This window comes from Poromitra crassiceps (genome assembly GCF_964638095.1).
Source record: "Poromitra crassiceps genome assembly, chromosome: 1".
NCBI classification, from domain to species: Eukaryota; Metazoa; Chordata; class Actinopteri; order Beryciformes; family Melamphaidae; genus Poromitra; species Poromitra crassiceps.
The window spans coordinates 106,699,959-106,727,208 of NC_139623.1; the positions used below are offsets into that span (position 1 = coordinate 106,699,959).

A 27,250-nucleotide genomic window follows, 5' to 3' on the forward strand; every position below is an offset into this window, starting at 1 on the left:
TTAAAGATGACCCCTTTCCAGACACAAGTGAAGTGAGCCAGCTGTTGCAGTTAGCACTCTGCAGGGCGAGGAGAGTGAGCCAGCTGTTGCAGTTAGGACTTTGCATTGCGAGGAGAGTGAGCCAGCTGTTGCAGTTAGCACTCTGCAGGGCGAGGAGAGTGACCCAGCTGTTGCAGTTAGCACTCTGCAGGGCGAGGGGAGTGAGCCAGCTGTTGCAGTTAGCACTCTGCAGGGCGAGGAGAGTGAGCCAGCTGTTGCAGTTAGCACTCTGCAGGGCGAGGAGAGTGAGCCAGCTGTTGCAGTTAGGACTTTGCATTGCGAGGAGAGTGAGCCAGCTGTTGCAGTTAGCACTCTGCAGGGCGAGGAGAGTGACCCAGCTGTTGCAGTTAGCACTCTGTAGGGCGAGGAGAGTGAGCCAGCTGTTGCAGTTAGCACTCTGCAGAGTGTGCACAGGGAGACTTCACAGCAGGCTGCTGAAGTGCAAAGGCGCTCGTGCTTAGGCTAAACATTTGTGACAAAATAAACGATACAATGAAGGAGAAGCCAAGTGCTCGAGTCGCCACCCAGGGGTTCCAGTCCAGACGTGTACAAACTGACGAAGAGGAAGGCACTCAGTCAAAAGCAATCATCTTCACAACATGGTCTGTCATGCAGTGTCTGATATACTGTATGTAACATTTGTTGTATGATTCTAGCCAACACACCTCATCATATTTGCAAACATTGTAACCCTCAAATTTGCTTTGAATCAAATTGAAAAGTTATAAAAGATCAAGTTTAAAAAAAGCCTTCAGAATGAGTAACAGCTGTATGCTTTGGTGCACAGTACAAAGCGTTTTTGCATCTATGCACATTTGCCTATTACAATGATTAATTAAGATGAAAATGTGCCAGTGCAGCATTGCGAGAATTTTGGGAATGATTGTCTTACTGACAATCACAAAGTTACACTGTAAAATGTGCCTTGTGGTTAGCCATAAACTACGTTTTTTCTTTCATTATCCTCCAACCCTGAAGTCTTATTTCAACATCCCGTCTAGCTACAAACCTTGCCAGAAAAACTGCTAATATAACCTTTTTTGTCTCACTGCAATTTGGTACAAAGATGGTAAGTGTCTAAAGGTAAGGTAATAAAGGTAAGGTAGTGTAAAGGTTAAAGTCAGTGTCTGGTTTTGAATTCAAGGTGTAAGAGCAATGGGCAGACTGCAAATAAAAAACGTCCTCAAAGTATTAAAATAAAACTCTTGCAATGTAATGCCATGAATAATTCATACTTCCAATTCTTAACAATTGTTTATTCTGGATTTTCCTCCATGTAGAAATGTTTTGTACACATTTACAATGCTCATTTGAGACAAGCTAGTGTGAGTTTTCCATACAAACTATAGATACCTTTATAGCTCCTGTAGATCTACAGCATATTCAATCATTGTCTACCTTACATTTACACTTCAAATGCTGCATAACTAGATATGTTTCAGCTCCGACAACACGGAGTGAACAGTCGCGGTTTCAGCTTTTCAGTATTTATAAAGTGGAAAATGATACCATAAATACATTAACATCATGATGAAATGCTACAAAAAGAAAAAAAAAAAGAAAAAAAAAGAGATATATCAATCCTTTTAAATGTTCAGCCGCTGGGCGCACAGGTCTGCTGCTGGGAATCGACTTTTCTGTTCCTCTAACAATAGAGACCCAGGACAATGTGTGTGTGCGGTGGAAACGTCCAGCATCAGTCCAGAAAGCTCTCTGTGCTTCACCCTGATACCGGCAGGGCTGAGGGACCCACTGGCTGCATGGGGGAGGGGTAGAGGTGTGTGTGTGTGCGGGTTCTACCCATACAGCCCTGGCCTAAAATAGGTCTTCACACCCTGGCTAAAAATAACAAGAGAGAGGGAGAGAATGTCTGTGCTCGCTTGCTGTGTGCAGGGCAAAGAAAGTAGCACACCTTCTGTAAGGGGATTTGCATGAGCGTGCGTGTGTGTAGCGGGGGTGCGGACAGGACTCAGTACATTGCATCCTCGTATATGTCCGTCCGCAGGCAGAAGAGGATCCCTCCGCCTAACATGAAGATGGTGGCTCCCCAGCCGAGGCCGTAGCCCCAGTTGAACTCGTGGTAGGTCTGCAGAGCTGTTCCGTCGATGAACTTGATGGGGTAGAGGACCAGAGCGCAGGCCTGCAGCACCACTGCAACCAAACACAATCAAGCATGAGACTCAGACACAGACACAGAGGACTTCTTGCTGATACTTACCGGTACTTGCAAATTATTAGAACATTATCAATGTTACTGTCGTGCAAACACACACATCTACCAGCTAAGGCCTATATTCACACAACTTTGCTAACTTTCTATATGGGAAATACTACGTGAACTACCTGGAATATGACAATCACAATATTTAATTGTAAAGTTAATCCACAAACCTACTGGGTGACAGTGATTTATTTTAACACTATCCCTTGGCGGTGGTAGTACTAGAACTGGGGCAACTGAAAGTCATTTGACATGGTATCAGCATTTTAATTGGCTGTTGCATGAACCTAGTTGCAAAAGAAAAAATAATAATGCTGATAATGATAATGGAATAATGATGAGAATTTAGACTAGTTTTACTAGGTTTACTGGTTCATTTGGTAAATGAATAGCTTTTTTTATATATATATTTCCCCCCCCCGATTTCTTATCCCATTTTTATCCCCCATTAGTGCTAATTTAATTTATTTATCCTGGTTGCTGCTCCACCCTCTGCCGATCTGGGCAGAGCCGAAACTGGCTCCACGCTTCCTCCGAGACATGGGCAGTTAGCCAGCCGCTTCTTTTCACCTGACAGAGGAAGCTTCGCCGGTAGGACATAGCACGTGGGAGGTTCACGCTATTCCAACCAGTTCCCCTCCCTCCGAACAGGCACCCCTAACGACCAGAGGAGGCACCACATTAGCAACCAGGATATTGCATGTTTTGGTGAGGGGTTCCTATATGAAGGAGACCCCTGGGAGGCACGGGGAGAACATGCAAACTCCACACAGAAAGGCCCTTTTGATGACCCCACCCGGGCGGTGGGCACTCGAGTACATGCGGACGGGCACGCATTCCTTCAGCGCTCACAGCGTCCCAGGTGAGAATCGAATCCAGGACCTTCTAGCTGTGAGGCGACAGCTCTACCAATGAGCCACCATGCCCCCGTAAATGAATAGCTTAAAAATAGCAATATGTCAAAACAGTCACATGTAATTATAGACTATCTGGGTTCCATCCTCTCTACTTTTTAAATATACTGTCACCCTTTAGCACCATAGTGTTTTTCCCCCCACTGGTGGCAGAATTTATTACTCATCCTGTTACAAAGCTTTCGTGTCAACACCAATTCAATGGCTGTTGCCAGGGGCTGATCCAGGGCTTTGGATCCAGCCAGCTCCCTGGAGGTATCCCTGGATGACATTTCGGTGATGACAACATCACCGTGTCGATGACAACATCGCCGTGTCGATGACAACATCGCCGCGTCGATGACATCACAACGCGATCGGTGACATCAGACATGTGACATCCCGACCGATGATGTCCTAACCAGCTGGACAATGCTAGTCAATATGACATCATCGAACAAGTGTGACATCATCACTGAAGGCATCACAATTGGATCTGTGACATCATCGGCAGTGTGCGAGCGAGGGCTATAAGTAGCACACGCTCCAGGTCCACAGAGTCCTGAGTTCAATGCCCAAGAGAGCAAGCGGGTATACAAGCAAGCTGTGATAGGGATGTGGCTCTCCCCGGGGCGGTTCTCTAGACTGGTGTCCAGACCAATATGATATGGAAAAGGACGAGCTGCACAATCGGCTCTGGAACCAACTGCTAGCCAGTGGTGCTATACGCTGGAGTGAAGAACTCTGAAGAAGGCCGGTGGATGAAGAAGAACGTGATTCTCCAGGAACAGTGTTCAAGGCTTCAAGACTTAACACAGCACAGAGTTCGAGATCCAATGGGCAAATGTAAGCTTCACGCCAGAGATGGAGATGATTGGGATCCTGATGCCTACAGGCGTCAGATACGGAAGAAGATCCAGGAGTACGATCAGGAAAGACAAAAACAGGCATAACTGGTGGCGAGGTGCAAAGTGGCAACCAGTCAGCAGCACTACATCAGACGAGTGGGTAATGATAGAGCAGAGTGCTCTAGGACCAGACCATCTGGTTCCAGAGCGGGTAAGAAGGTGGGACCTTGACTATGTTCTGTCAGATGTATCTGAGACAATGCAAACTAAACAAACCACTGAGAGAGACCGCGAGCACGAGCCCCAGCGGGACTAGAGACCGCGAGCTCCACGAGGAACATCAGCGGACCACCTCTAACGAATCTAACAAATGAGGACTTTGGTGGGACTCGATCATCCCTGGCTGCCTTACAACCAGCCAGGTCCTGCCGGACCTCTACTATACATCCCGATGAGTGTGTGCACTCCGTTAAAACATCAATCAGAACAGTTCGACTCCAATTTAAGTGATTTTCATTTTGTAACTTCACTTAATTTTATGTTAATCTCTGGGTTGATTGTATGACCCCTCGGGCTGATGAAAACCTTTCAAAACCCCGATCTGGGGAGAGTTGTAGACTAGCACATGCTTCCTCCGATACATGTGCAGTCGCCAGCCGCTTCTTTTCACCTGACAGTGAGGAGTTTCACCGGCATGAGCTAGTGTGTGGGAGGATCACACTATTCTCCCCAGTTTCCCTACCCCCCAACCTGCCCTCTCCTCCCCCACATTCCATGTTCCCCCACCCCCTCCCTTTCCCTGCTCTCTCCTCCCCCACATCCCCCCTGCTCTCCCTCCCCACCTCCTCCCTTTCCCCGCTCTCTCCTCCCCCACATCCCTCCTGCTCTCCCTCCCTCCCCACCTCCTCCCTTTCCCTGCTCTCTCCTCCCCCACATTTCAGTGGGGGAGGAGTTTCAGTAGAAGCAGTAAGTAGTCTGACGTCAAAGCTATTCAGAAAAACTATCTTTGTATGAAGCTTCATGCTCACTGGAAAATAAAGGCCTCAGTCACTGTTGTGAAATGTCCCTGACATTGACTGTCCCTAAAACCATTCATTGTTTCTGTGAATTTCCTCACCCCAAATTAAAGTCTATGAAGTTTCTCTCTTCGGTGAATTGGGAAACATTGTCTACCAAACATCATTGCAATGTTGACCTCGACACCACAGAAGAACAATAATGTCACAACCCTTTCATCATACGGAATCGTTTATCCATCAAAAGACCATGACCTCCCAGCGGTAAATGCGTTGGCGTCAGTGCGAGCGTATGTGTGTAATCAAAGGCACAGTGTGCTCTATTCACACAGGCCAGCGGCTACAGTTGCCTTCTGTCTGTTAAAAGCGCATGCTGCTGGAGCCACTCACGCAGAAGAGAGGTGTTCTGTTCTGTCTGTTAAAAGCACATGCTGCTGGAGCCACTCACACAGAAGAGAGGTGTTCTGTTCTGTCTGTTAAAAGTGCATGCTGCTGGAGCCACTCACACAGAAGAGAGGTGTTCTGTTCTGTCTGTTAAAAGCGCATGCTGCTGGAGACACTCACACAGAAGAGAGGTGTTCTGTTCTGTCTGTTAAAAGCGCATGCTGCTGGAGCCACTCACACAGAAGAGAGGTGTTCTGTTCTGTCTGTTAAAAGCGCATGCTGCTGGAGCCACTCACGCAGAAGAGAGGTGTTCTGTTCTGTCTGTTAAAAGTGCATGCTGCTGGAGACACTCACACAGAAGAGAGGTGTTCTGTTCTGTCTGTTAAAAGTGCATGCTGCTGGAGCCACTCACGCAGAAGAGAGGTGTTCTGTTCTGTCTGTTAAAAGCGCATGCTGCTGGAGCCACTCACGCATGCTGCTGGAGCCACTCACGCATGCTGCTGGAGCCACTCACACAGAAGAGAGGTGTTCTGTTCTGTCTGTTAAAAGTGCATGCTGCTGGAGACACTCACGCAGAAGAGAGGTGTTCTGTTCTGTCTGTTAAAAGCGCATGCTGCTGGAGACACTCACACAGAAGAGAGGTGTTCTGTTCTGTCTGTTAAAAGTGCATGCTGCTGGAGACACTCACACAGAAGAGAGGTGTTCTGTTCTGTCTGTTAAAAGCGCATGCTGCTGGAGCCACTCACACAGAAGAGAGGTGTTCTGTTCTGTCTGTTAAAAGTGCATGCTGCTGGAGACACTCACACAGAAGAGAGGTGTTCTGTTCTGTCTGTTAAAAGCGCATGCTGCTGGAGCCACTCACACAGAAGAGAGGTGTTCTGTTCTGTCTGTTAAAAGTGCATGCTGCTGGAGACACTCACACAGAAGAGAGGTGTTCTGTTCTGTCTGTTAAAAGTGCATGCTGCTGGAGACACTCACACAGAAGAGACCTGGTGTTCTGTTCTGTCTGTTAAAAGTGCATGCTGCTGGAGCCACTCACGCAGAAGAGACCTGGTGTAATTGACTCCACCTTTCCTTCCTACAGGACAAGGCACTGGGTGTGCAGGAGGCAGGACATCAGCCCAAGAATGTGGCTGTGTTGATGGAGGCCAGGCTGAGCTCGCTGGCTGCTGAGGTCATATTTCTGGCCAGAAAATAAATACCGCACTCTCAGCCACACAGCCGCCCTCCTTGCCAAAGGGGCATTTAACAAGAGTCCCACCCCTCCGCCGAGGATCTGGCTATAAGGAGACCTTATTCTCACAACGGCCCTTAAAGCAATTACACACAGGAAAGAATAACAGTGCCTTTGCCACGTTCCCCCCCAGCACACACTGCTCCTTTGTGACTGACTGGTGTGTTTACACTGACGTGTTTACACTGACGGACAGAACAAGACAAGAACCGCTCATATCACAAACACTGGAGAGGCCCAGATACCTGTGTCCCCCCGTTCATTGAAAATTAATAAATGAATGAATTGTTATGACGTCTCAATAGAAGAAGAAAAATGACGAATCCTGAGTTCAGTCGGCGGGCATGCCACAGACGAAGAAAGTATATCTGAAGTGAATTGCGTAACAGGACTCTGTTCCTTATATAATCCCATTTTATTTTGGAAACTGGCAAAGTTAGAGCCACAAGTTAAGTAAGGGGAAGTGGTTAGTGCTCCATCACAATTTTAAAAGCACACAGTGTAAGCTCTGGCTATCGGTCAGTAATTACAAAGTCTGTATAAGGGGGCTCTGTCTTTGTGTCCTGAACTCCTTTTGTGTCCTAAACTAATTTTAATTACTAGGCATCTCGCGTGCTGCGCGCGCTCAATGCCTCACCCGCTACACGGCCTCGCCCGTAGCTCGCCCACTGCGTGGCCTCGTCCGCAGCCTGTCCTATTGGCGCCCGTGGGGTGTGTGTGTGTGTGTGTTGCTCACTAAATGTTATTGCATCAGTGATGTCACAATGCCTCCTTGTGTGTGTGTGTGTGTGTGTGCCCCATTATGATATCACTGATGACATCATCAGTGTGCGTGTGCCCCCCTATGACATCACTGATCAGTCTTGTCACAATGCCTCCTTGTGTGTGTGTGTGTGTGTGTGTGTGTGTGTGTGTGTGTGTGTGTGTGTGTGCCCGCGCCCCCCCTTATGACATCACTTTTGACATCATCACTGATAATCACTGATGACATCACATCATTAGCTAATTAGCCTAATTAAGAAATCTGGCTCCGTCAGGTCACCCGCACGGGTGCCCTTTACACACCGTCAAGTCAAGTCAAGTCAAATTTTATTTATATAGCACCTTTTATACACAAAGGCAATTCAAGGTGCTTTACAAAAGCACCTTGAAACACCGTGAAGGTTTCAGCCAGATCACACGTAAAACGGCATAGCTGTGGCCGAACACAGAAACAAAGTCCACATATTCCCAATTTTATATACATGTAGATAGATGTGTTTTAATTATGGATGGATAGATCGTCTCTCGCCTGTGTCATTTCCGGCCTCACCCGAAGGACTTTCACACAAAGCAAGCAGGAGAAGCACAGTTCAAACAGGAGGCAGGGTTGGTTGGTTGGTTGATTTTTTACTGTGACCTCTCTCTATGTCTGCGAATATCTGTGGCTGCTTGTTCTTGGCACCACAGCGGGTTTTGTGAGGCTCACAGCAGACTCACTCCACACCACAGAAAAGAGTGAGCTCAACACACCACAGAAAAGAGTGAGCTCAACACACCACAGAAAAGAGTTGTTTCCTTCTCCATCCTCCATCTGAACGCTGGAACAAAAGAGGCCTGTCTGTCTGTATGGAAATGGTTGTGGTTGAGGAAAACACACCGTGAGCCATCTTTCTGTTTGCATGGTATATACTGTGTATAGCCTATGTAAACGAGCTGCGGGAGGAGGAAAAACGCATTTGATAGATATTTATCTCATCGCATGGTGTGACAAATTATAGATCCTTTTGAGTACTTGGTGTGTGAGGGAGCTAAGAGAAGAGAGAGAGCAGGAGGGGGGGGGGGGGGGAGGAGAGAGAGAGACTGTGGAACCAGTAGCTCAGTCTGTTCCAGATGTACATAATACTCTTTCAAAAGTGATTCTCTTTCCAATATTGCTATGAACTGAATTGAATTGTAAAACTTAACTGAACTAGTAATTGAACTGCTTTTACATTATTGTTATGATTGTTGATAGTTGTTAGATCAGCGGGCCCCAACCTTTTCTGACTCATTGCCCACTTGAAAATCTCAAAAATGTCCGTGGCCCACATCCGACGGCAAACAGTACGAGGTGAAATAATGCGTCCTCAGAGCACTTTTTATTTGAACGATAAAAGGAGCTGTCCATCAGCACCACACAGAAATCAGAAACTAAAAGTGTGGGGCTGTCTGCAATAGGCTAATTAATGAATACTTGATTACAAATTAAATAACGGTATCATTCAACAATGAGAAATCCATTCTCTCATACATAATAATAATTACATTTTCCCCCACTAAGATTGTAATGTTTTACCAATGATTTGGCGGCCAACTTGCAATACCTTCACGGCCCTGGCCCACAGGTTGGGAATTTGAGTTCTCAGGGCTGAGAGGCAAAAAAAGAAATGAAAAAAAAAGTGTTTATTTACAGTAGAGATAATCTCTCTTTATTCTCTCTCACTCTCTTCCATGCTTACACACATGCACGCACACACACAGCTTAGAGTTGTCCGTTTCAGCATGAGCCCGACAGAACCCGAACTGATAACCCGAGTTCGGGCTGATCATTTATGCTAATTGGTCGGGTTGGGTCGGGCTCGGGCTTCAAATGACTAGGGTCGGGTCGGGTGGAATTTTCAGGCCGTTGAGAAGCCATTCCTCTATTGGGAATGGCTGTGTTAGATGACTGTTTATTCGGGGCATCTACAGGCCCGGCTCCAGACCCAAGTTACAGAGGGGGCCTGCCCCTAGCTTGGGGGGGCCAAGCTACCCAAGGGGGGTCCGGGGGGATTCTCCCCCGGAAGAAGATTTTGTACATTTTAAAGTAAAATTCGTCAACCTGGTGCATTTGAGAGCAAAATGAAGAGGCTAAATCTGTGAAGAACTACACACATCTCTAATGTGTTGTGACTTTACAAATAATTAGGCCTAAACAATTAATATTAAGTGTATTTACACATTGTGCACAAATTGCATTCATTGTGACAAATTTACAATAGTTAATATCCAGCCAGAATCATTGCAAATGGATGTTCAAAGTAACAGTTAGCAATAGCATTCAGTTAATCAATGCCTAATGACAGCCAGATTCCATGTTAAACTTTAAAACAAAAAAACGGAAAAAAAAGTTTTTAGATTTTTTTTTTTTTTTTTTTTTTTTTTATGGGGGGGCCAGTTTGTTGATTGGGGGGCCCGGCCCGGTCAGGCCCGCCCCTAACGCCGGGCCTGGGCATCTAGGTAGTGTAGAGCTAAAAGCATTCGCCTACCACCACAGAGACCCGGGTTCAATTCCTGCCAGCAGTACAGACACAATTGGCCGTGTCTGCGGGTGCCTGGTGGGAAGCCATTGGGGTATGAGCAGTGGGTATACTGTCAATTTAAGCTTGGAGTAAGATATGTTTCCATGCAGGGGGGTGGGGGTGGGGGGCTATGAGGGCGTTCCAGCAGATCCCCAATCAAATTCATTGTTATTATTATTTTGTTATTATTCACTATTATTTCATTTACAAGAAGTTAACACAATTACAAAATCTAGACTGTCTTGATAGTTTCACTCTTATCTCTCTACCTACAATACAAATAGTCGTAAAACTCTGGACAAAATCATCTTCCCCTGCAGTCTTTGACTGATTTACTGCAGTTATCTACCCAGTATTTGCGAAATAAACTCTCTGAAGTGAAAATTCTGTCACAAAACTATTGTTACGTATCCTTACACATTTTTAAGTGAGTATACTCAAATGCTAGAGCTATACCTGCGTATCACGTAGACTACACCACTGGGTATAAGTCCTGGTCGCTGCACTACTGTCTCCTCTGGTCGGTCAGGGCGCCTGTTCGGGGGGAGGGAAACTGGGGGGAATAGCACGATCCTCCCACACGCTACGACCTGCTGGTGAAACTCCTCACTGTCAGGTGAAAAGAAGCGGCTTGCAACTGCACATCTATCGGAGGAAGCATGTGCTAGTCTACAACTCTCCCCTAGATCAGGGGTGAAGCAACGACCGGGACAGCAGGGGGAATTGGCCAAGTACAATTGGGGAGAAAATTGGAGAAAACCCGAAAAAACTTGATAAAAAAAGAATGAAAAAATATGTGTTTATTCATTATTCACTATTAGTCAATGTTGCAATGTTACACCATTTGAAATACTGTACTGCTTTGGCAAGATAGGTTTTTCTTTACTGCCATGCCAATAATGCATATGAATTTGAGTGAGAGAGAGAGAGAGAGAGAGAGAGACAGATTGAGACAGATATTGCAGGATCTCTGTGTGAAAGTGGCGAGAACGAGAGAGCCTTACCTGCGGTGAAGAGGAAGACAGCCACTGTGCGATAGTGCCGTCTCTGCGTTCCCTTGCACAGGGAGATGAAGGCCACCAGAAAGGCCACCAGCGTCACCACTGCTCCAGCCAGCAGCAGCACCAGGGTGGCAATCTGCCAGTCTGCAGGACAGGAGGCACACAGGTTACAGCCCAGCCCAACCTTAACCCTAACCTAACCCTAAACCCTAACCCAGTCTGCAGGACAGGAGGCACACAGGTTACAGCCCAGCCCAGCCTAACCTTAACCCTAAACCCTAACCCAGTCTGCAGGACAGGAGGCACACAGGTTACAGCCCAGCCGAACCTTAACCCTAACCTAACCCTAAACCCTAAGCCAGTCTGCAGGACAGGAGGCACACAGGTTACAGCCCAGCCGAACCTTAACCCTAACTAGGGATGGGGCCGATCCGATCCAGTATCGGTATCGGGTTCCGATATCGACCTAATTAATGGATCGGAAATGTCCGATACTCAAGCGGAAAATTTCCGATCCACAAGCCATGTCTGTGCTTTCATGGTGTCTGCTGAAATGACTCCACTGGTACAAGAGATTCCTGCTTGCTGTGGCTAGTCTGCGAGCGGTATGCAAAATGTGGAATGGATTTCCTGAACGGAGGCGTGTCTCAATGAGACGCATGAGATACGCCTCCGTCTAGAAAATCCACTCCACAGTTTGCAGCCAGGCCAGCTAGAGAAGCGCATGGCACTGGAGGGGAGAAACACAACAAGAAGCCAGCTAGCAGGCTAGCATTTTAGCGGCACTGAAGCTATCCAACTTTTCCACACAACATGTCCGCTGTGTGGAACTTTTTTACTCTCGAAACACCGCAAAGCAAGACAGCAAAGTGCAACGTTTGCAAAGCCGTTGTTCCGAGAGGCGGAGGAACCATCAAATCGTACAATACCACTAACCTTATCAAACATTTGAAAAGGCACCACCTGAAGGAGCACGAAGATTTTTTACAGAGAGGGCTGAAAGACGAAAGGAGCCGCCAGGAATCACTTCTTGAATCATTTCAAAAGCAGGGTAAACTTCCAGCAGACAACGTGAAAGCTAAATGCATTACGGAGAAGTTGCTCAACTTCATTGTACTCGATGACCAACCGTTTCAAGTGGTGGAAAATGAGGGCTTTCGCAGCCTGATGGAACACTTGGAGCCCAGGTATAATTTACCATCCAGGAGGTATTTATCAGAGACTGCGCTACCCGAACTTTACCTCCGAGTGTCAAGCAAGTTAGCGGAGAAGTTAAAAGGTGTACCAGCCCTGAGCTTTACCACAGATATTTGGACGTCAGATGTCAGCCCAATGTCGCTGATAAGCCTCACAGTGCAGTGGGTTGACTCGGATACACATGGCCTAGAGAGTGCGGTGCTTCAGGTTAAAAAATGCAGGGGTTCACACAACCGAGATACAATCGCAGCCTCCATTACAGAGATGTTAAATCGCTGGGAGATCCCTCTGGAAAAAGTGCATGTCATTCTACGCGACAATGCAAGTAACATGAAGGCTGCGATGGCAGACATGGCAGTACCTAGCCTGGGCTGTTTTGCACACACGCTGCAGCTCGTTGTGCAGGAGGGGCTAATGTCACAACGCAGCGTTAGTGATGCATTAGCAAACAGCAGGAAGATCGTGGGACATTTTAAACATTCACAACTCGCACAGTCTCGCTTGGAGGACCTGCAGCTTGAAATGCAAGGTGTGGGAACCACGACCACCCCAAATCGTCTTGTTCAAGACGTTCAAACAAGATGGAACAGCTCCTTCTATATGATCAAGAGCCTTCTTAAAGAGAAGCGACCCCTCTGTGCATATGCTTCTGACTACACCTTGCCGGCAACACTGTCAGCCAACGAGTGGGCTTTGCTGGAAAAAGCAGTGACTGTGCTGGAACCCTTCGAGGAGTTAACCAGGAAAATCAGCTCAGCGACCTCCACTGCAGCCGATGTAATCCCAGCTGTCACCGTTTTAAAACGCCTGCTCGCTGAGGAGAACAGTACTGACAGCGGGATCAAAACAATGAAAAGCACGCTCCTCCAAGCTGTCGTCAGGCGATTCAGCAGCATCGAAAGTGAACCCCTCTACGCTGTTGCCACTTTAGTGGACGCTCGATACAAGGACAGGTGAGGCATATTTTTATTAATGCCCTATTTATTAATGTAATTAAGTTTTAAACTGAAAAACTTATATCATGCTAAACCAAAACTACCTGTTGATATGTGTGTGTGTGTGTGTGTGTGTGTGTGTGTGTGTGTGTGTGTGTGTGTGTGTGTGTGTGGGTGGGTGGCTGTGTGTGGGTGGGTGGCTGTGTGCATGCGTGCAGGCAGGGTTCTTGTAGCAGCAACAAATAAGTTGTACTCAACCTAACCTATTTCATTTTTGTGTCAGATTCTTTACAGATGAAGAAGCTGCCAGGCGTGCGAAGGCTCTCCTGACACCAGAGCTTGAGAAGATGGAGGAAGCACTGCGCAGGGCATCAGCTGATGAGTCAGGGGCAACGGACGAGGCAAGGCCAGCAGAAAAGGTTGCTCGCATGGAAGCTGGTCCAAGCACTGGTTCTCCTCCAAGCACAAGTAAGAGCAGCTTCACCAGTCTGTTTCACAGAATTCTGGAGGAGCATGATGAACCTGCAGCAGGGGGTACCCAGGCGGTGGTTACCCAAATGCAAATGTATTTGAAAGAACCAACGATGGGTGAGAAAGACAGTCCTTTCCAGTACTGGGCAAACAACCATGCTCGCTTTCCTCTCCTTGCTGCTGTTGCGGTAAAGTTCCTGAGTGCCCCTTCAACCAGTGTGGAAAGTGAAAGACTGTTTAGCACGGCATCCAATATCGTGGATGAAAAGAGGAATCGTCTGACAGCAGAGAGAGCAGAAATGCTCATATTCCTCAAAAAGAACCTGCCAAAGTTTAAGTGCGATTTGTAAAACACTAGACTAGATCACCCAAATCACTCCCCGTTGTTTGTTTTCTTTTGAAGAATCGTTACAGACTCTGGTGTTAAGCTTAAGCCAGGTCACCTTTCAATGCCAAACCTCATACTGTACTTCATTTGTGCTGTTCAGATGCAGATTGTTTTATGTGTAAGATGTTTACACTTATTGCACTTTTCTTTTATTTCAAATATTTGATATTTGAATTTGAAAACCTTGATTTGTTGCTGCTACACGAGCTAGAATGTACTTAATTTGTGCTGATTAGATGCACATTGTTTTATTGATAGTGTGAATGTTTACAGTACTTATTGCACTATTCTTTTATTTCAACTATGATTTGTTGATGCTACAAGAGCCAGTGAGGGTACTTGATTGTTTGTGCTGATTTATTGGAGAGGGGCAGTGTAGAGAAGTTTACACTTTATTTCATATTTGACACTTGAAAACCTTGTTTGTTGCTACATAGTAGTGTGTGTCTGCTTGATTTGTATCTGCTGTTCAGATTAATATGACAGGTGTTTTGTGATACTCAAAGTGTATATGGCATTGCACTAGTAGTTTAACACTGTCTTGGAATTTAATAAATATTGACACTCAATTTGAAACCCTTAGTTGCATCTTTGTTTTCAGGATGGGAATTTTTACAGGATTTCCTGCTTTTCTGACCTGGTATCGGAATAGTATCGGTATAGTATCGGTATCGGCAGATATCCAAATTCAGGTATCGGTATCGGATCGGAAGTGAAAATATGTGGATCGGTGCATCCCTAACCCTAACCTAACCCTAAACCCTAACCCAGTCTGCAGGACAGGAGGCACACAGGTTACAGCCCAGCCTAACCTTAACCCTAACCTAACCCTAAACCCTAACCCAGTCTGCAGGACAGGAGGCACACAGGTTACAGCCCAGCCGAACCTTAACCCTAACCTAACCCTAAACCCTAACCCAGTCTGCAGGACAGGAGGCACACAGGTTACAGCCCAGCCGAACCTTAACCTTAACCCTAACCTAACCCTAAACCCTAACCCAGTCTGCGGGACAGGAGGCACACAGGTTACAGCCCACCCGAACCTTAACCCTAACCTAACCCTAAAACCTAACCCAGTCTGCAGGACAGGAGGCACACAGGTTACAGCCCACCCGAACCTTAACCCTAACCTAACCCTAAACCCTAACCCAGTCTGCAGGACAGGAGGCACACAGGTTACAGCCCAGCCTAACCTTAACCCTAACCTAACCCTAAACCCTAACCCAGTCTGCAGGACAGGAGGCACACAGGTTACAGCCCAGCCCAGCCTAACCTTAACCCTAACCACAACCCTGCCAGTCTGCAGGACAGGAGACACACAGGTTACAGCCTAACCTAACCCTGCCAGTCTGCAGGACAGGAGACACACAGGTTACAGCCTAGCCTAACCCTGCCAGTCTGCAGGACAGGAGGCACACAGGTTACAGCCTAACCTAACCCTGCCAGTCTGCAGGACAGGAGACACACAGGTTACAGCCTAGCCTAACCCTGCCAGTCTGCAGGACAGGAGACACACAGGTTACAGCCTAACCTAACCCTGCCAGTCTGCAGGACAGGAGATACACAGGTTACAGCCTAGCCTAACCCTGCCAGTCTGCAGGACAGGAGGCACACAGGTTACAGCCTAACCTAACCCTGCCAGTCTGCAGGACAGGAGACACACAGGTTACAGCCTAACCTAACCTTGCCAGTCTGCAGGACAGGAGGCACACGGGTTACAGACTAGCCTAAACTTAACCCTGCCAGTCTGCAGGACAGGCGGCACACAGGTTACAGGCCAGCCACCCCACAAAAGAACTGCTGTGTGGACAAACACCACACAACAGCTAATCCCACAGGAAGACAGGTGTGAAGCAAAGGGGGTTCAGGCATGGGAGTGGAGCTGCATCTGAATTGCAAGTATCAACAGTAATCTGATTACAAACTCTGTAACAGGTAAATCAGTTACCGGAAGGTCCGGAACAGTAATAACTAGAAATACAAAAACACAAATAGAACAAATATAAAATATAACTTGAATTAAGAAAAAAGATCACCATGTTTTTTTGGGGTGGGTGGGGTGAGGGCTAGGGGCTTTATGTAACAATATTTTCTTTATTCTTATTTTCTCTGTTATTATTACTGTTATTACTAGTATAGTTGTATCGATCAATCCATATATCGTACACTTGACGTTTTTTGTGTGTTTTTCAGTTGTCGTTGTTATTGTTGTTTTGTTTTTGTCCCCCTATCCGTCACATGGTGTTGATGTTTGTCTTTTGTTTGTTATAGAAAAGAGATGGTGTCTGACATAATACTGTAACCGTATTTGTAATAGTACTGTAATGTACAGATATTCGCCATTCTCATTAAAAAAAATTCAAACAAAAGAAAAAAGATCAAATATACACAACATGTTAATAATAATAATGTAAATAATGAAAAATAAAAAAATATCGGCATATTGGCCAACATATCGGCCGATACCGATATATCGGTTATCGGCCAATATCGGCCGATAATATCGGTGGACCAATATATCAGTTGGGCTCTAATATATATATATATATAAATAGTAATCAGATTAGATATTTCAAATTGACCTGGAGTACTCTTTGAAGGGATTCCCCTTCAAAGAGTATCTAGTTTGTGTTATTGTGAGCTTGCAGAACAGGGGCGTCGCTAGCCCTGGGCTTCCGGGTCTAGAGCCCCGGATGTTTTTTTCCCAGCCCCGGAGGTTATGAACAGCCTCTCAAGTCAGTGCTTGCAGCGAAACCCCCCTCTTTCCCCCGTCGAGTTGGTTTTTCCCATGATGACGCATCATGGAAGAAACCAACTCAGTCAGAGTGTACGAACCCCCCCAGTAACTCCTGTGAAGGTATTTTATTAAGGTACACGCTTCCTGTAAACCTAAATTCTGATGGTGCCGTTTTTGTATCATATGGTACTTTTATTTTGAAACTTAGAGCGGACGTAGTGATGTTATATCTACGCTACTTGACGCATGGGCCGCGGAGCCCGGGCTTGAGCCCGACCTACTTTTGGGGAGTTGGACCGTCGTTTTGTGCAGAGAGACTTGCATGTGGCAGGCAGCTGCCCTGGAGCGCCTGATTCTGTCTGCAGCTGAAGGGGAAAAGGTCGGTTTCCCGTCTGCTATTCTGTGGCTCTATGAGAAGGATTTTAATGTTGACTCTCTCGGCACACAGCTTGATATGTTGCCAGACACAATCAAGCTTTTCGAGGAGGGCGAGGAGGAAGCAGGCAAACCCCTAACCGTGTCATCTGTTGTGTCAGCAATGAACAATACACCTGTGGCACAAACACTCCTGCCAGATGTACACAAACTGTTAAAGTTGTTTTATACAATCCCCGTGTCGTCTGCCAGCGCCGAGAGGTCTTTCTCGTCCCTCCGTCGTTTAAAGACCTATTGATTGATATATATTATGTGATCAACGACCTATATGCGATCAACAATTACACAAAAAAGACTTAATAGCCTGATGTGCGGCCATACACACAAGGACTATTTGGACAAAGTGGATGTTTCGGTGATTGCAAGGGAGTTCGTCCAGAGCAACGACAAGAGGACGCAGTTCTTCGGCAGAATGTAAAGAGATAGAGAGAGAAAGATATGGTGAGTCTGGCGTGTGTGTGGAGGAGGAGAGAGGGGAGAAAGTGTGTGTTTCGGAGGTGCAGCATCAGCTGGTGCTTTTTTGTGTTTCACTACTTTTAGTCCGGGAGCCATGGGGTTGAACCTCACTTCGTCGGATAAAGTTTTTTTCTCTGCTTATTCTTGTAGTTTGGGGGTACCTATTCAAAATACAGGAGGGTGCCCGGTGAGTACCCTTGAGCATTTTCAGATATTAACCCCTTAAGTGCCAAAATCGCAGAAAAATAAGGATTTATGAGATTTCATGCAAAATACTCAAATCAAATGCATCACATTTGTTTTCTCCAATGTCTATTCATAAAGGAGGTCATGTACAATGTATTTCATTCCACATTACATAATATTAACCCTTTTAGGCCGTGCCAGCAAAACAAACTTTTTATGACTATAGGGGTCGTGCTGGATGAGAACATCCATTGAGCCTTTGGTCATCTCAAGTAGAGATTCAGAGTAGATGATACACATTGGGAGGTGTGAAGGGCACATTTTGCTGATGGTCTTCACGGTAGTTAAGCCTATTTGGATCTTGAGCATCCTACGCTGAAACATGCACAGAACATTGTGCATGGCAAACCATGCACTTCACACAGTTGCACTTATTGGAGTTAGAAGGGTTTTCATCTCCAAAATGTGTCTGGGACAAGTTTGCAATCTTCCGGTAGAGTGGTTGGGCTCAGTGACCTGTTGCATGTGTCGTTTCTTGCATCCAAATTCCTCAGTATTCAATGCTAGTGGCAGATTTACATTGAGATTTCACCACAAGATTGTATGAAAGTGGGCCCTTCTTAACATTCTCAATGAATGCTTCATTCGATCATTGCGGTAGAGCAGCTACGTTTGGAACAGGCTGAGATGAAGGCAGTGACTTGGTCGAGGACCTGCTGGAACAGTGCAACCACATTGTCAATGGCCGATAGTTTGTACAGTTTTGAGGACTTTGATGACAGCCTTTTCCGGGCGGTAAGACGCTACATTGTCGCATCGCAATATGGCATGGGCTTGTAAAAGGTTCTTCACAACTTGTGAGTGCTTGGCCAGTGTTGACTTGATGTCCACTATTGCCCTTTCCTTGAGGGGGGATTCCATGATGTGTGGGACATCCAGTCCTTCCTGATGGTAATGGTGAAGGAGTAGGATGAACACATCTGTGTCATCAGAAACCACTGAGATTTGATGTGCTTCTCCAGCACACCGGACCTTTTGGACAATGATGGTGTCAGCTTCTTCCTGCTGATTTTGTAGATCATATCGGCTCCTTCTTTCTTCCAACCTGATCTCAATGGGGCATGGCTCCTCCCCTGTCACATGGCTCCCCTGTCACCACCAACTTGTAGATGGAAAAGCCGATCTTGGGTCAGTTCCTCACATAAGAGCTAAGAGATGGTGTTTCTAGCTGAGCCCTGTCTCTGTGACATCTCAGGTGATGGACTTGATACTGTAATCATAGCACCTGTCTAAGATGAGGTAGACGTCACTGTCTGATAGATATAAAGTCAGCCGTGTCATAACATTTTTGATTAAATCAGCTATGGTGCCATCCGCTGGCCAGTGGATGGTCCAAAGAAGGGCTGATCCATCAATGACAGTGACATCTGCAACACTGGCATTCCTCCTGGAGATTTTGACTTGGAGTGACTTCTTCAGTGTAGACTTGGATTTACAAATTCACATTCCGTCCTCAGTAAACATGGCAGTTGGGACTGGTGCCAGCTCATAGGCGAGGACATCCTTCATGTCAACTTCATGGTCACTAGACAACAGTGTGATTACCCTTGAATCGATGGCATTTACAGTAGGTCATAAGTTGTGGAGATGCCAACTTGGATTGATTTGGTTGTTGTCATTGTCTTCACTTTGTTTGAGATGGTGAGACTTTGTTTGAGATGGTGTTGTAAGATCCCTCTGGCCAGATCTTCTCAACATCTTCTAGCATTGCCTCCTCAATCTTTATGGCACTGTCTACAATAGGTAGGGTGATCTTGATGTTCATGATGCTTTCCCCTGGATGTTCATTGGGATCCAATGGATGGAGGTAGGTTTCCAGTTTCTGACAAAGTCCTTGACTTTGGCATGTGCTTAACCCATGGCTTTAGCCTCCACCTTGTGATAGAGATGAACCTATCTGTCTTATCCTCTTCTATCTCCTTCATGTCTGACACAATCTTGCAGCATATGTGGTGGCTCAGGGCCCAGATCTTCAGTGCCTATGGCTTCACGGTAATCCAATGATCCCTCCATCACTGTGGCCGTACCTCATGAAAGTGGACTATATGAACTGGTTGCTCCACAGGCCATTCCATATTCCACTAATGTGTCGCATCACATGCTGCTCCTGGAGAAAATTGCTTTGTGGAGGAAGCTTCTCCATGGAATGAAGATAGTAGAGGCCATACCTGACATGGTTGACATGCAGCTGCAAAGTAGTAGGTAAGCATCTTCTGGAATGTGGTCAGATGGAGAAGCCAGTCACCCTCACGTTCAGCCCAGATGTATGACATCATCAGCATCATTGGTTTCACCAAGACCTAAACCCAAAGTCTGGCTGTTCTGGTCTGACTCGTAATCTGATCCAAGGCTCTCATCAGGTCATCTGCTTTCTGGAAATGTCTTACCGGAACTCCAGAGAGCCCACTATCAGCCATCAGTGAACATATAGCCCCAACAAAACTCATCAATGTGTGCATACACCCAAGTAGGGATGTAACGATAACCGGTTTAATGATAACCATGATAACATTCCTTACAATAACCGTACCGTTTAAAATTTTCATTATCATTAAAACCGTGGTACCGTGATTACCGTGGTACCGTGATTACAGTGCTTTGAAAAACATGGTAAATACTGTCCATCATCAACCAAAGTTGGCAAGTCTCCCAGATGCAAACGTGCCTCCTTTGAGAAATGATTTCAGTGAGTGTATCAATCCTTTTTGGATCTGAGTTTTCAATATAAAATGTTGTAAAATGATTTCAGTGAGTCTCTCAGTACTTTTTGAACATTTTCAGCATTTTCTTTATGAATACAGTGATAATACAATAATCGTGATACTTTTAGTTACGATAATCATGATGTGAAATTTTCATACCGTTACATCTCTACCCCCAAGACGTTTAAGCGGCACAGCCGCATCTATAAGTGACGTGTGTCTGTTTGAGGCGAGATGCAGTGTCCCAGCCATCTTGCCTGGGGTGGCCCAAGTGGGGCACAGACTCAAGCAAGGGTAGCACTGATTGTGGCATTTAGGAAGGATGTAGAAAGTTTTCCCTCACCAAAATTCAGCCTAACTTCACTCTAGCTTAAAAATAAGCCCGCTACAGCCTCTGAAAGACAGTATTGTTGGCCACAGATGCCAGCATCCTCAGGATTTTGGGGTGGCCAATTAGATTTCAGGGGTGGCCAGTGCCACTCCCTAGAAACTCCCCTGCCGAGATGTGCACACAGGATTTGAGCAGTGCACCTAGACCCCTCCCCCCGGCTATACAAGGAATTGAGAGTGGAGACAGCAAGTGTCACAGCTCAAAGCTAGTGAAACATGCACACACGCACGCAGTCGCGCACATGCACACACAGACACACACACACACGTACACACACGTACACACACACACACACACACACACACACATACACACAGTGCCAGAGAGAGGGGAGTGGGGGAGAAGGGTCTGACTTGCGCAAACATGCACCGCTTCAACACCTGGGAGTGATTTATCAGACTAAAAGTCCTTTGCTTATTTCATGTTTTTATTGGGGGTGGGGGGGCACATGGCGCGGGAATCAAATAGGCTACATTATACATGACATCCTTGCTCCTTTATGAATAAACATTGGAGAAAGCAAATTTGATGCATTTGATTTTGCATGAAATCTCATAAATCCCGATTTTTATGGGATTTTGGCACTTAAGGGGTTAATATCTAAAAATGCTCAAGGGTGCTCACCGGGCACCCTCCTGTATTTTGAATAGGTACCCCCAAACTACAAGAATCAGCAGAGAAAAAAACTTTATCAGACGAAACAAGGTTCATCAAAAAAACAGCCTTTGGCTCCCGGACTATTTGATGTGTACGGTATTATTCTATCCCTCCTGTTCGCAAAGTAGTAGTAGCACTATTTAAACCACGAGGCTGAATCGAAGTGATGCTTGATTAATTCATTGATTGATATCGGAATCGGATTGATATAGGCTATAACCACAACTCCGCTCCATTTCAGTAGCAGGGACAGCGCCGCACGGCCCTATGCAAATAGCCTAAACTCACCTGTCTCCGATAATAAGCTTCATTTAACTAATGGAGTAAACTTCAAAAAGTTTCATATTGTTGTCTGATGTAGTCTAGTCTAATTTTTGCGGTTGAGCCCGACCTAATTGAACAGCCTTCCGCGGCCCCTGGTAGGTTGTATGGTTAATAATATTCTGTGTGAAGATATTTTCTGAGATAAATGGGCCTTGAGCATCAAGGCCCATTTATCTCAGAAAATATCTTCACAACTAAACAACTAAATAACAAGATGGTAAATGGTAAATGGTCTGCATTTATATAGCGCTTTTATCCAAAGCGCTTTACAATGAGTAGATAGTCTACATTCACCCATTCATACACCAATGGCGGCAGGCTGCCACGCAGGGTGCCTACACACCATCGGGAGCAATTTGGGGTTAAGTGTCTTGCCCAAGGACACAACGACAGCAGCTGGGAGGGAGCGGGGATCGAACCGCCAACCCTTGCGTCATTGGCCGACCCGCTCTACCTCCTGAGCTAAAGCCGTCTCAGGACGTCTCAGACTATGAAGATAATTTCATAGTTGTAGCTACTGTGATGCTGTGCATGTTGATGCATGTCATTTGTGTGAATAATTTCATAGTGAGATGATGAGCTCATGTGGAGAGGAGGTGGTGAGGAGTGAAGCAGAAACATTATGTAATGACACACTATGACAATAGTAACTGATAATTTGGTCCTGCATAGCCTACTGATATTTTCTGTTTTTTTTTTTCTCATCTCAGCCTGAGGGGAGTGGAGCAGCACAAAACAGAGGACACCAGACCACAGCAGAGGAGAGGAGAGGAGAGTTGAGGAGACCAGACCAGAGGATGAGGAGGGGAGGTGGTGAGAACTTCTTGTAAGTGAAAGAGGCTAATGCTGACATTTATAAATTCATGAATTTGCTAAGTGGACTCCCGCCAGAACCCTATCAAGGACCTCTGGTGGTCCCTGGACCTCACTTTGAGACCCACTAATCTTGTTCTTCTGTATTCATCTCAAATTACTCACAACATGGGTATTTACGGATTGGAAAAACCAAAAAATTTTAAGCGAGGGGGGGGGGGGGAGGCCTCCCCCCTTTCCCCCCTCCCTGTCGGGGTACCTGGCTAAAGCCCCCAATGTCTTCAGGACCTAGAAACGCCCCTGTTGCAGAAAGAAATATGATTTTACACATCTTGAATTAATAGTTGATGCTTGTTGTAGATGATGATATTCAAACCAGAGCCTGGAGATTGGATATTGGAATACACTTCAACTTTAATTCATTCCATGGATCTTGGAAGCAAATTTAGCAAAGTAATCCAAGAGTTACTCAACACCCTCCCATACCCACAAGCACAGTCCAAATGTATTTATTTATTTATTGTTTAATATGTTTTCTTCTTGTTTGTATATCTTCCCTAAATGTCTGTGGTTTTCTATAATATTTTGTTCAATGATTTCCTAATGCCATGCTTGTTTAGTATATTTTGCTGTTGATTTTTATGTGAAAATCTAAGTGAATCACCAAGATATTATTTGTTTAAATTTTTTTTTGGCAACATCTTTGGGAGCCTACTAAGAAAAAGAGATCTGGATCTCAATCAAACAGTGTGGCCGGCAGTGTAACGTCTCTTTTCTTGGATTTTCTGTTGATGTGGTTTCTGTAGGTGATGCCAACTACCCAGTTCTTCTTCTATTTATTCCAAACAAACCACAGTTTCTGCTGCTGGAAAAAAACACATCACTCCCTGCGCGTCAGAGGATTTTTCCCCCCTTGGAAACACCTACACAACACCAGCCAAATTCAAAGCTCTGAACTGGAAATAGGTGGACTCAACTGTTGCATTCAGTCAGTTGGTGATACAAAGTAGCCAAATGGGAATTCATTCAGATTATTGTGTCATCTCCTCCTTTTTCTTCCTTTACTGGCTACAATGTTTGTGGTAAACGCATCCTGATCATGTGAACTCACATTGTTAAAGCGAAACAGAACGTCAGATCACGTTATTGGGATGGTTTTAACCAGGCTAACTGTGTTGTTTTCCCTCTGTGATGCCCCAGATGTCAGAAGAATGCCTATCCTCAAAAGACCTGACTCAAAAGGATCCCCCATTCACTTGATGAAGCTAATGAGCACACAACACAATGCGGATGGGTGTGTCTCTCCAGGCTCCTGACTCATTTGTCCTCAGGACGGTAAAAAAAGGGACAAACATGTCTCAAAAGTCACCTCTAAGCTATTTGCTCCAGGCTTCAGTGCAGTGTAGCCTATTCTCCAGGAAAGGTTTTCTCTCTACCATGTTGTCATTACATAATGTGTTTTTTGTAGAGTCTAATAATAATAATTTTGATTTTGAATATAATTCCTAAAAAGCTCTGTTCACCCTCCAAAGAATGTAAAACAGAGTACTCCCATATAATAAAAAGTTCGTTTTTTCAGTCATTTTCATTTCATCAACCTGTATTTCACTCACTGCATGGAATAGGTGTACTCCAGATGATGTCAGTCCAAAGGATTCAAACTCAAATTCAAGCATTCTGGGATAGGTGTGAAAACATGTGCGTATAGTCTTTTGGTGAACTGCCCCTTTAACCTAGACACACCCCTCCACTGTGCTCTAATGCAGTGGTTCTCATATGGGGGTCCGGGGACCCCCAGCGTCATTGAGGGGCTTCCAGGGGGTCCCCAGCCAAAAGGGAGGTCATTTATTTTCACTATAATTCCATTCGTAAGTAACACGATGACTATTTTGGTCATGGGTTTTATACACTTTATGTAATAAAACATCTAAAAGCATCAATCTTATTATCATATGGGGGACCGTGGGAGAAAATCCTATCAAATGGGGGTCCGTGGTCTAACTTTTGTCAGTTTAGTGGTCCCTCATGTGATTTGAGAACCACTGCTCTAATGAGCTGTGCAGACACTGAACAGCAACACACCCGCCTCCTATTCAGCCCAACAAATTCCACTGTATCAGAGACCTATCAATCACACCAACACAAGGCTTTTCTTAAACTTAATGCAGCTGTGTGTGTGTGTGTGTGTGTGTGTGTGTGTGTGTGTGTGTGTGTGTGTGTGTGTGTGTGTGTGTGTGTGTGTGTGCGTGGTGCGTGCGTGCGTGTGTGTGTGTGTGTGTGTGTGTGTGTGTGTGTTTTGTGTGGGGGGAATTGCAGTGACCTGTCACTCCCAGACAGTCCAATAACAATTTTGTTCCTTTGGAGAGTTATGCTTTGCGAAAAAACAGACTTCATTGACTATGTTTCATGTATTTTGTTTGTATTTTGAACAACCAATAATGATAAATGCTGATTTTATTGATGTATTGATGTATTTATTTATTTATTTATTTATGTTGGTCAGATTGGTTGATGGATTCCAAAGTTCATTATCTGTTTTTCACTATTTCACCAGTCAAATGTGATTTTGTAGTAGAAATGAAGCTCCAGTTGATACTGTAGCTAAAGTGGCTGCAAGAGCAGGCAGACCAGCCACTGGCCAAATGTTATGTTAAATTCCCACCCAGCCTGGCGGGGGGCAGCAGTTGACTGAATGAATGTCTGCTTGACAAAGGGAAGAGAGGGATGCTGAGAGAGATTACTGAAGATCTCATATAAACTACAGGAAGTTTGTTCCAGCAAACCCAATCCAAGCAGCCTGAACACTGACTGGAATGATCTCACTATTTATGTGCCAAGGAATTCATGTGGGTAACTGTTTACAACATTTTGAACTATGTTGTCAACTATGTTGACATGGCAATAAATGTATTTAATCTTGAAGGAGTAAATATATATTATTTTTGTTGTTGTTGTTGTTGTTGTTGTCATGAACAGTTATGCATGATGGTGCTGTTGCCACCAAACTGACACTGAATCAATCTTGATTCAACGGAATCAAGCAATACTGAAATATTACATTGACTCACCATCTTTTTGTCAACACTAACATGCCATTGAAAATGCAATGAAACAGACTGAGCGTACATTTGTTTTTGCCAAGTGACACCACGTCATTGCTCTGGTATGAATGGGAACATTTGTGAGTACAGAACACTGCATGCCTCAGCTTCTGGACAAAGACCAGTAATTGCTACCAAAAACATCTGCTAGGGAGAGAAGATGATCTCCAGATCCACCAGTTTGGGTGCTTGTATCATTGTACTGACGACAAAGTAGATCTTTCTCCGTTTCTCATACAGTCAGATCATGATTTTCTTTGGTGTGGAACGTGTAACCTTTATAGCGAATACCAGCCCCTGACCACAAGCCACTGACAAAAACAGCAATGGCATTTGGGAACTGTGAATAGAATAACGTGAGCTGAACTGCTGCTTTGTCAAATATTTGTGGTGACATGCCAGCGCAAAACTATGTCAACTGCATCTCCACATCTTACTGGTTAGAGTTAAGTTGGCATGCACGGTGTTTTGTGTGGAAAAGCAGGGATGATTGTAATAACAGTGTAATTACATTGGCATAGGCTACTACAGCAGGCTTATACTACACTATGCATACCACAATAGCCTAATGCAGTAACGTTACGCCTCTTTACCCGCAAACAATACTTTACATTAATACAACAGTATGGACGTACAAAATAGCTACAAAAGGACATAATCATAGCAGCCTACACCCATAGACTGTATACACCACAGCATTTCTACTCCGTATCCCACACTAGAAAAACGCCTAGTTAGATACTACAGTGGTTTTCACTACTTTATATGTGGTGATTCCCCCCTCTGTCAACAAAACATTCTACCCCGCTGGGCTGAAATTTTAACAACACAATACACAGAAATAAAGGCATAAAAACAGCGTTATTCATACCAGATGTGAGGGTGGAGAAGCAGCTCCACTGGGGCTCCTGTGTGGAGTGGCTGGAGCAGGACTCCCACAGGGAGAGGGAGAAGTGCTCTGCGGTGACCCAGGCCGGGCTGAGCAGAGCCACCACGTCCAGACACAGAGCCAGAAACACGCACAGCACGGCGATCAGCTTGAAGGGCCGGAACACGTACACCTCATTCACAGACATCTTCGCCCTGCCAGGCTGCCCCAACAACAACAACTCACTGACTGCTGACTTTTAATACTCTGCGCTAACTGCAAGCTCCGTTAGTCCGTCTGTTGCCAAGCCACCATACATACCGTACTGTGCTGTGGCTGTAGCCCGCCTGCTGCTGTCAAGTTAGTAAAGCTACAAGTATTAACGTCATCCGGTTAAAAATGTATTTTCAAAATAAAACTGCCCGTGCCTAAAAAGCAAAGAGAAATTACCGTATCCCCCCCCTCCACACCTCCATCAATTATCTCTACATCCCTACATTACAACCAGGGTCACAGGAATTTTGTCAATGCTCTAGTCGTATTTTTGGTTAGGACCTGAACTAAGAGTGTCAAGTCAACGCCTAAAATGTG

The 27,250-nt window shown here is 45.4% G+C and overlaps 1 protein-coding gene across 1 annotated transcript; it reads right to left on the reverse strand.

Annotated features, from left to right (window-relative positions):
• Positions 1 to 1,314: 1,314 nt before the first annotated feature.
• Positions 1,315 to 26,992, reverse strand: LOC310782285 (transmembrane protein 47-like). Its single transcript, XM_083642961.1, has 3 exons — positions 26,663 to 26,992; positions 10,942 to 11,082; positions 1,315 to 2,190 (listed from the first exon to the last, which is right to left on the reverse strand). The coding sequence occupies exons 1-3, from the start codon at positions 26,865 to 26,867 to the stop codon at positions 2,009 to 2,011; spliced, it is 528 nt and encodes a 175-aa protein (XP_083499087.1). The 5' UTR covers positions 26,868 to 26,992; the 3' UTR covers positions 1,315 to 2,008.
• Positions 26,993 to 27,250: the final 258 nt, after the last annotated feature.